A 10641-nucleotide genomic window follows, 5' to 3' on the forward strand; every position below is an offset into this window, starting at 1 on the left:
TGCCTGCCTTTCACAAAATTTTGTAATTACAGAATGAGAATGACCATCATTTAGTTGCAACAGTTGAGAAATTTTATGACATAGTAGAGCGCCGTTGTGCATTCAACTGAAAATGGACATGTAGACTACAAGAAAATACTTGCAGAGATATGGAAGTATAGTGAATTATGTATGCTATTATATTCTCAAGCATCACTAAAATTTATAGCCACTAATCATACGTTGTGGAGATGGGTGATACCAATATTCTGTACTGAACAAGTAGTCTGGTTCCCAAGTTTGTAATAATGCCAAGTTGTGAAGGACAAGTCAGGCTGGATTTTAGCTGATATTTTTGCAAGAGACCAAACCTTTGTGGTCCCCATCGACCTATCAATTTATGGAGCCTACCTATCAATTTTCTGATATATTAGTTTGCAAAAAGATTACGACATTCTAATAGAACAGTCATTTGTTCTAATAGAGCAGTCAGTAAGTGATCTCAGAAGGAATCTGTAGGGGCATGCCTCCAGACCCCCTAGTAAGACCATGTGTGTATTTTGCACACGGTACTCAGCTTTACAACTACCTGGAACAGACCCCCTGCTACGGGCTTTGATGTCTTCACTGTTCAACGTTGCTTGGTACCTTAATTTGGCATACTGCAGTACGTATAATGAGAACACCTTGGACCTACTTGAGTCCTCCTTTATGTATCTTTGCTGACAGCGGAAGGTGTTGATTTGTGGTAGCTAGCACCATGTAATGGCTTCCCTCAAAAATTATTATAATTATGCACCTATTAATTGCTTCAGCAATCAGTTCGATATACATCATCACATTGTGTCATTTGTACCATTAAGTAAACTGTACGTGTTTGTTCATGTTGTTGTAAAATGTATCTGTATTAGCTTAAATAACCTTCTTGATCAATAGTTGGATTTCTTTGTGAACCAGCAAATTTCTTTTCATCGTCTGTTGTATTGTACCGATGAGTTATGATGTGTCACATGAATTATAATGTTTGTTTATTTAGAATCATTGGATGACTATTGTCAATCTTGTGGAATGATTAGTTTGGATGATGATACAACTGACATAGTGAGGTCTAGTTATGCATACAAATTAATGTATGGATTCCATAGGTCAGGTGCAATAGTTGCTCATGGGGGCACCATGAACGGTGTTTAGGAAGACATGTGGTTATAGCCAGGCAAGATGAAAATGGATACAACTTTTCTGGGTCTTGCTGTTCATCAAATGGAGCTGTAACTTTGTAACTCATGTATTGGAGCATACTTAGCTATATGTGTAACACAGCATACCTGATTCCAAACATTATATGTTTGCACTAATAACTGTATCACACAGAGGTGACATTATGTAGCTAACCACGTGTTGTGTTACATCTGGATGCATGGGATAATGTGAGAGTAAAACTAACTACGTGTACCATTTAAGGCTGGACATTAAATATATGATGTTGGACTTGAGTTACAATGTACCAAACATTATGTGCTGATATTCATTTCATTACTTGTGCAGTGCTTGCATGTGCTGGACAACTGCTAGGAAAAGTAAAACATGCAGGCTGGACTGTGCCAATCAATATCAGCTGATCAAAACGAATGGCTTAGCCTACCACAAATGCTGTAGTATACGTAGCGCAACACTGAGAGAAAAAGACAGTGCACCTTATCCAGGCCAGCTGCAGAGTACGCAAAGGAACCTTGGAGGGAGAGATAGTCGGGTATAGAATGCGTCTTCAGTTCAGTTTATCCATGTCCCTTCAGCTAGTAAAAGGGGGTAAAAGAGAAGCCTGTCATTCCTCCCTGTGATACGTACTTGAATCGGCCAAGAACGTAACGGCGGTACCAAGTTCATAAAATGCGCAGCTCTTACTGTAGTTCACAAACTGCGCAACAATTTATAAATTGTTGCGCATTTTATGAATTCACAAAATGCGCAGCGCAATTTATAAACTGCGCAAATTCACAGATTGCGCCTAACACCTGTTATACGAGTGGAATGTGTTGTAACTAACGCGTACTGCGTTTGAGCTAGTTGCCAGGTACTGAAGAGGTGTTACTATGGATAGCGCTATATAGAAAACCTATCTTGGTAATAAAGTGTTGCAGAAACAAACTTGTCGTTTTATTTATTGTTCGGATATCGCTTCATCTAATACCGGTTAGTGTTCTGTTCTATACCTTGTAGTTTTGTCTGTGAATTAATTATTTATGACGTCACGTTTGTATTATTCTTATTACTTGGTTATATAATTGTTTACTGTGCAAAACCTCTTACAAAGAGTATATACAAGCACAGATAATAAATCAGCAAAATTAATTATGTGGTTAATTGATGTTCAGCTAGCCTTGCTTTAAATTGGTCTAAACTTGAACAGGTGATGAGGTCGTTGGGTAAGTTATTCCAAATCTTTATACTTGAAGGGAAGAATGAGTTAATTAAGGTATGAGTTTACTCTTGTGTTTGGCTGTAACAGCCTCATTGAATGACCTCGTAGAGAGTAGTTAGATGGAGCTGGTATGAGTATGGTATCAGCCGGTATATCTATTAATTGGTGCATGATCTTAAACATTGTGATCGCTTTCAGCCGGTTTCTGCAGTGAGCCAGAGGTGGCCAATTCAAATTTTGTAACATGTTTGTGACAGTTGCATATGAAGAATGATTATTATTCACAAACCTCGCACACCGTCTTTGAACTGATTCAATAGCTAAGATATCCTTTTGTGTATAAGGGTCCCAGACCACACAGGCATACTCTAGGATTGGTTTAATAAGTGACTTGTAACAACTCACTTTGACCGAGATTGGGCAGCTATGAAGGTTACGTTGTAAAAATCCTTTGATACGGTTAGCTTTGTTAGTTATCTGTCTAATGTGTTCAGACCAGGATAGCTTCGAGTCAATGGTAAGACCTAGGTACTTGGTGTGCGTCACCTCCTGCACAACAGTGTCATACAAAGTGTAATGGTAAAATATAGGCTTTTTCTTGTATGTTATTCTGATGAATTCACATTTCTTAACATTGAAGGCCATTTTCCATTTATTTGCCCATCTTTCCAAAATAGTTAGATCTTTCTGAAGTTGGTAACAGTCTTCTTTTGAGTTAATAGGGATGTACAGAATGACGTCATCTACATATAATCTTACTGTCGATAGTATGTTTTTTGGTAAATCATTTATGAAGTATAAGAACAATAATGGAGCAAGAACGGTTCCTTGTGGAACTCCTGATGTCACTTGACTTACGTCACTTTGCTCACCATTAACTAATACCTGTTGTCGTCTTCCAGTAAGAAAATCTTTCAACCATTCCAAAGTGTTGCCCCGGATACCATAATGATGTAGTTTATGGTAAAGATGCTGGTGTGATACCTTATCGAAGGCCTTAGAGAAATCTAAAAGAATTGCATCAGTTTGTCCATTGTTGTTTAAGGATTCAGCAAAGTCATTGATAGTAAGTAGAAGTTGTGTCTCACAAGATCGACCGTGGCGAAAGCCATGTTGCTCATCACACAAGATGTTGTGTTGAGAAAGGTGGGAGAAAATGTGTGAATATATTATATGTTCTAAGATCTTGGAGCATATGCATGTTAATGATACGGTCTATAGTTGCTGCAGAGGGTACGGTCTCCCTTTTTGAATACTGGGACAATATTCGCTTGCTTCCAATCAGGTGGGACTCTGGATTGATGGATGGATGCTTGAAATATAAGTATCAAAATGGCAGCTATTTCAATGCTGCACAACTTCAGGAAATGGGCCGGAATTTTGTCAGGTCCAGGTGCTTTAGAGATATCTAACTCATTTAGTAAGTTGAGAACTCCGTTGGCGTCTACAGAAATGGTGGAAATAGCAGGAAAAGGTAAGTCAGAGATAGTTGGAGGAGTTTCTGATGAATGCGGTGTAAAAACTGATGTAAAATAATTGTTCAGTAGTTGTGCTTTAGTATGGTTGTCGTTATATATGTTGTCATTATGTCTTAAGGTTACGGTATAGTCACGGGCAATCATTCAAAATTTTGAATGCCTATCGATACTTTTTGAGAAGCCCATAAAACCAGTCTAGCAGTGTGAAAAGATTTAAATGAAGGTGAAGTCCTTCATATTTAATGTTTTTATGTAGCTACAGTGTAGTTTGAGGTAGGTAGAACACTACAATTTGTTGTAGTAACACAAGTAAGCCAGCCCTACATCGCTCAGCTCCAGCTGTCACTACCATGTTTTTCCGCCGCCAAATACAGCAAAAGCTGTAGGCTCTATTGGCTTTTCTGGGGCATAGTGATACTGTATATTAAATTTGTTAGGTCCTGTGGAAGCGTTTTTGGCATGTTTCTCCCCAGTGACTCGGATACAAGCCTTCAAAGAGCTTGTTTCACCCGAAAAAACTACTAAAAGTTCAATAAAACATCTATACTACCAGTAACTTAAAAAATCGCTTCCACAGGACCTAGATATTTTATTTGTTTAGCCACTTGTGTTGAAATTATAAGGATTCAGTAATTTGTTAGTCTGGTTTTTGGCGGCGCGTTTTTATAAAACATTGCTCTATTGTAGACCACACACCCAAGAACAGTCGTTGTTCTGTAGTAAAAACAAACAAGCACAATTAGTTGTATTGCTAACACAACACAGTTGCTGAAATTATTTATCCCTGCTTGGTTTAAAGCAGGTTTTGTAATTTGTTCCGCCCACGCATTTAAAACTATTCCGTAACCTTAAGGAGGCAACACCAAAATTGTCCGTCCGTTGTCTTTTAATATAGGACCACAATCGCTTGGTTATTGCACCATTTTTATCAGTGAGGGATGATATATATCTGTGATGCTCTACGGCTTTCTTGCTGGACTGTCTTTTTAAAATTTCTATATGTTTGCCATTTAATTGGACAGCTGGATGATTTTGCTAGGTTGTATAGGCGTTGCTTTTTACATGAAAGACGTTTGATGTGAGAATTAATCCATGGTTTCTTATTTCCAGTGTACTTATTAAGGATTAACAGCACAGTCAAGTGCTGAAGATCTGTAGGATACCTGGCCCTACAGGATTAAAATAAACTATAGACCATTTTGCAAGCATCACCCTGCTGTCTGACTATAGCTACCTTTACTTTTCACCTCCCACTGCATTAAAAGTGGTAAATATATACTCTGTGACAACTTTAATTATGTTAACCGAAATTCAAAGTTTAGATCATGTAAGTTACGTACGTATGTAGCTATAATTCTACTGCAACCACGCATTGCCCTATCAATATGCGACGGAAGTTCAAAGATTAGGTCAAGTATGTAGCAGAATTCCTTAAACCCATATATGTGACCGGATTTGCGAAAAGGTACCTTTTTCACACACAAAATTTGACCCATTTTTTGAACTTTGAAGTTTCATAACTTTTTGATCATAGAATGTAATTGCGTGAAATTTTCCATGAGTGCAGCTAAAGTATCTGGCTGCATTATGAAGCTAACAACAAGTTAATCACAATAAGGAGTCAAGTATTACATCATTTTGTTTGCTGGCATGTAAAATGTGTGAAAAAGGTACCTTTTCGTAAATCTGGTCACATATATGATGCAAACACAAAGTATATAAGTGACGAATGTTGACATGAATAGCTATACGTAGCTAAACAGCATTACTGCAAACTCCTGAATTTCGTTATCAAACAATTGAAAACTTGAACTCTTGTTATCTATCGAATCGACTTTACAACTGAAGCTACCCAGGTATTATAGCTAAGAGGTGAGTGCTGTAGCTACATAGCTTTGGGTTTATCTTAGTGGTCAACTGTATTAGCTAGCAGAGTGCGTAATGAAAAACTCGACCTTCTTTAGATTAACTTGTAGCTAACTCGCCTGCTAGTCTAATGGTTTAGTTTGGAAATGGCGGGTTTGGTAGAGAGCAAATACATCATGTGACTAAACTATACGTATAGGGCTAATAATATTATAAACTAACTATACTATATATATATAGCCTATTGTAGATAGATAGCTTTAATGTGTGTACTGTGGCTATCTTGTTTTTGTATTTGTACTGTAGCTAAAATGCAAAGTAGTCAAGTTTCGTTCATGGCCATTGCCTTGTTATGTCTGTTGGGGCAGGAGGTTTATGGCCAAATACCAACAGCATGCAGTGATGCTACAAGTCTAGAAAACTTGGAGTGTTGTCCAGCTACAAGTGATGGTGTGTATGGACAATTCAATTCAATTAATTTTTTTCAATTATTAGCTTTATAGTGCAATGTTACAGGTGTACATGGTTGTACAACAATAAAACTGAGTTGTATACAATTGCACTAAAGGTAATCTGGTAAGTACCAGATCCCATAACTTAAATTAAGTACTTATCATTACTTATATAATTACAATTAGCTGCTAAATGTATCAAAGTTAGGTGGCTTGGGATGTTTGGAGCAGATGCTACAAGGACATGTAAAATGGAAACTATGCTGGTTATCTGGATCGAAGTTTCTTATAAAATGCTGCCATAGGATTTTAGTTAGTTGAAATTTAATGGTAACAAAGGGTTGAGTTAGGCCAATTACTGGTAAGCTGTTGAAGGTTCGAGGAAGTCTGTCGAAGTAGAAGTTTCTTTGTTGATTAGATGATGTAAAAACATGTTCAAGTTTGTTGCTGGAAGAAGACCTAGTAGAATGACGACAGAATTTGAAGAAGGTCTGGATGTTGAAATGATCACATGGATTTTGAATTGATTTTATGAAAAACAGAATGTCACACTGGTCATTAATATACATTAATGGTAGTAGGTTGAGCTTGATAAGGTGAGTTTTATAATCAGAAACATAATCGTTGAGGATGTATTTGGTAGCTCGCCGCTGTATTCTTTCAAGAGCAGAGATATCTTGGATAAGGTAGGGATGCCACAATGGGGAACAATACAGGAGCTGAGACCTTACTAGTGCTATGTACAGAGTTCTTTTAGTTGTAGTGTTAATAGAATGGCTGAATGTACGTCTAAGCAATCCTAGGGTTCGATAAGCTTTGGATGAAATGTGGTGATAGTGGTTTCTCCAGGACAGGTCAGTGGATAGAATGATACCAAGGTCACGATGGGTGTTACTAGATGTTATTGAGGAATCATCAATGTTGTAAGAAGTTGGGAAGTTTGTATTAAAGGAGAGGTGAATAAATTTCTTAGTGTTGAAAGATAGGTTTGAGTCTTGAGACCAGTCAAATAAGGAGTTGAGGTAATCCTGGAGTTTGATGGAATCAAGTAGTTCAAAAATGAGTTTGTAGCATTTAGTGTCATCTGCAAAAGATAAAGCAGTGGAGTGATGAATGGATAGATACAAATCGTTGATGAAAACTAAGAACAAAAGTGGGCCAAGGATGCTCCCCTGGGGCACACCTGATAAAACTGGAAGTAGAGTTGAGTAGGAGCCATTGAGTCGTACACATTGGTATCTATTATAGAGATATGATTTGAACCATCATCACAGGTTGCCAGTAATGCCAATTTGCCACAATTTTAAGAGTAGTTCATTGTGAGGAACTTGGTCGAAAGCTTTGGAAAAATCTAAGTAGATTACGTCTGTTTGCGTTTTGTGCTCATAAATATCTTTGAGGAAGATAAGAAGTTGTTGCAAAGTTTAGCGCCTTTTCATGAATCCAAATTGTGAGGTAGAGATACGACTAGAAATAGATTTTGTAACTTTTTCATGAATAATATGTTCGAGTACCTTGGACACAATGCAGAGTAGGGATATAGGTCTATAATTAGTAACACAATTTTTGTTGCCAGCTTTGAAAATAGGGGTGATGCAATGTATCTGCCATTCGGAAGGAAGACAACAATGGTAAATGGCATATGAAAATAAATAGTGTAAAGGTTTGGTTAAAACAATGGCACAGTTTTTTAGGACAGCAGGACTAATTCCATCAATACCAGTCACCTTTGAAGAGTCAAGAGATAGTAAAGCAGTGTGGACTTCGTCTTCGGTGATATTGATGGAGTCAATGGTAGAATTTGTAGAAAGCATGTCCTCAAGTAGAGGTAAGGAGTAGGTACTCTGAGAGAACACAGAGTAAAAGTACCTGTTGAACAAAGTAGCTTTATCAATGTCATGGGTGGCAGAACTATCATCAAAGAAGACTGTAGCAGGGATAGAAGCAGATTTAGTGATGTTTCTTACAGGTACATGCTGATATATTTTTGAGTCATTACTGAAGGCAAAATTGTGGACTAGATTTGCTTCAAAGTTGGCCTTGGCTTGTTGGATGCTGTTTTGGAGGTTATCTTCTGCTGTTTTTATACGATTCAAATTGTGATCAGTAGGATGAGATTTGTATTTCATTCGTAGAGTCCGAAGACACTTAATCTGATGGCGTATATTTGAAGTGTACCATTTAGGAAACTGAGAAGAGCTGGTTCTAATTTTAGGAATAAACAGGTCCATTCCCCTAGTGATATTGTTCTTGATAAAGAGCCAGATAGAGTCTATGTCGGATAGCTGTTCACAGGTAGTATAGTCAATATGAGATAGATAATTGATGAGGCCAAGATAATTGGCTTTAGAGTAATCAAAGATAACTGGTGGAGTGTGTGAGGGTATATGGTCTGCATGTGACTTAGTACTTAAAGTGACAATAAAGTGATCAGATGATATCGGTTGGTAATAGGGATGAATAGATATGTTGTACACAATATCTTCATTGTTAGTGATTATTAAGTCCAGAGTATTTCCTTGATTGTGGGTTGGCTCGTCAACCAGTTGAAAGAGGTTTAGCTGAAACAGTAAGTCACAAAATTTGTTAGATTTTGGTGAGGAACCACTATAAGTGGCCCAGTTGACATCAGGGAGATTGAAGTCTCCCAAGAGAATAATTGGACTTGATTCGTTGACTAGGTTGGTAAGGTAACTATGCAGCAATTCATGGTAAGTATCGGAAGAGTTTGGAGGAATGTAAACAACACTAATTATAAATGGATTTGATGTAGAGATGAGAACAGTTAGGATTTCAACATGAGGTGGGGATGACAATTGACCACTAGTGATGTTATCCTTTACAGCAAGTAAAACACCCCCACCTCTAGAATCTCTATCTATACGATAAATGGTATAGCCACTGGGTATTATTTCATTGTCAAATATATCTTTAGATAACCAAGTCTCGGTGATACACAAAATGCTAAAACCAGATGAACAAATAAAAGATTAGAAATTGGATAGTTTGTTGACAAGACTTCTGGTATTCATTAAGCAAAAAAATGTGCAGATCATTTGGTTGAGTGTCATGTGGGATAGAATGTTGATTGAAATCATGTAAGTTATTAATGCTGTTTCCAGTATTGACGTCACTAGAAATTATGTCAGAGTTATCATTGGTAAAAGCATTTGAATCATTTATTAAGTTAAGAGAAGTGTTGTAGGGTGTACCAGGAACTAGTCAATTGTTGGAGGACTCCATTGCAGTTTCAGTTTGTGGAGATTGGGAAAGGATGAATGAGGAGTTAATGATTTGGCCATGTAGTTTGTTCTGGACAAAGATCTTATTATAACGAATTCTAATGACTTTACGCTCAATACCATTTTGGATTAGAGACCACCTCTCTTTTAGAAGAAGTGACTCAATTAGTCTTTCTTCTTGTGACATGTCTGGTTTGATTCTGATATCTTTAGAAAGTGATTTAGCTTTAGATAAGAGCAGTGATACATCAATGGTTCGGGTTAGTCTAACTAGTATTGGGCGTGGTTTTGTAGATTGGTCACGATACTTGCCCAGTCTCAGTAGATCACGAATAGATAGGGGATTGATGGAGTTTTCACCTTCTGTAACAATGGATGTAACTTTATCTAAGTCGTGAGTGAGCCGTTTATTCCTAGGAGTCCCCTTACTACATTCATTTATTCCGTAAATTACTACATTAAACTTGCGATCTCCCTGTGCTTTATCATCTGCCTTGTCAAACTTTTTAGCGGTCGTTGCTGACTGTGTCTGCCTGTTGGTGACAGACACAACAGGATTTGACTGTGTGTCCAGTTGTGACTTAGGGGAAGAGCCTTGAGGGTTAATAACCTCGTTAATTGGAGATGCTGAAACTTTCAGAGCTGTCACTTCTTGAGTGAGATTATCAATGGTAGATTTTAATTCTTGCAATTGATTTTCTTGAATGCTTAGACGACAGTGTGGGCAGTAAAAAGGATCTTCTCCTTCTTGCAACATTTTGTACAGTGTCTGTGAGAGTCCGGCACATTGCCGGTGGATCCAAGCATTACAAGTACTTTCACAGTAAATTGCCTCGTACCCCTCTGTGTCTTCAGTGGCATCAATAATAGGATCCAAACAAATTGGACAAATTGTTTAAGTATCACCTGGAGAGTTCATTGGAGGTCGTTTCCTCTTAGTACGAGGGGTTGCCATGGTGACAATTCTAGTATTAATAAAACATGGGAGCAGACAGTTAAAGTGCAATGGTTTTCTGACCTTTGGTGGTACCGTTAAAAGAAACTAAGCCACGGTACAACAGCGTATGCGTCTGGGGGTCAGGATCTTCAGTGACAGAGACATCACGTCCGTCCGGCTAAAATCAACCTGGCTTGGTTTCCTGGTAATCCTTGCGACTAATGAAGACTTTGAGAATAGTAAGATGGCTTTGTAGACTCAAAAACAC

General features: G+C 37.8%; 1 protein-coding gene across 1 annotated transcript; it reads right to left on the reverse strand.

Moving 5' to 3' along the window:
• Positions 1-1366: 1366 nt before the first annotated feature.
• LOC136248053 (uncharacterized) lies at positions 1367-10193 on the reverse strand. The gene is made up of 5 exons (XM_066039868.1): positions 9577-10193; positions 7915-9158; positions 6982-7278; positions 2688-3405; positions 1367-1388 (listed from the first exon to the last, which is right to left on the reverse strand). Exons 1-5 carry the CDS (start codon positions 10191-10193, stop codon positions 1367-1369), a joined length of 2898 nt encoding a protein of 965 aa, XP_065895940.1.
• Positions 10194-10641: the final 448 nt, after the last annotated feature.

This window comes from Dysidea avara, chromosome 2 (assembly GCF_963678975.1).
Source record: "Dysidea avara chromosome 2, odDysAvar1.4, whole genome shotgun sequence".
In the NCBI taxonomy this organism is placed as follows: domain Eukaryota; kingdom Metazoa; phylum Porifera; class Demospongiae; order Dictyoceratida; family Dysideidae; genus Dysidea; species Dysidea avara.

What these genes read in the sequence shown, in the direction of transcription:
- LOC136248053 (XM_066039868.1), bottom strand. Translation starts at nt 10,193, where the DNA reads ATGTTGCAAGAAGGAGAAGATCCTTTTTACTGCCCACACTGTCGTCTA. An exon ending in AACCCTAGGATTGCTTAGAC is followed by an intron (nt 3,406 to 6,981) that starts GTACATTCAGCC and finishes CAATTCTTTTAG; the next exon opens with ATTTCTCTAAGGCCTTCGAT. An exon ending in GTTCAAAGACGGTGTGCGAG is followed by an intron (nt 1,389 to 2,687) that starts GTTTGTGAATAA and finishes CCATGCATCCAG; the next exon opens with ATGTAACACAACACGTGGTT.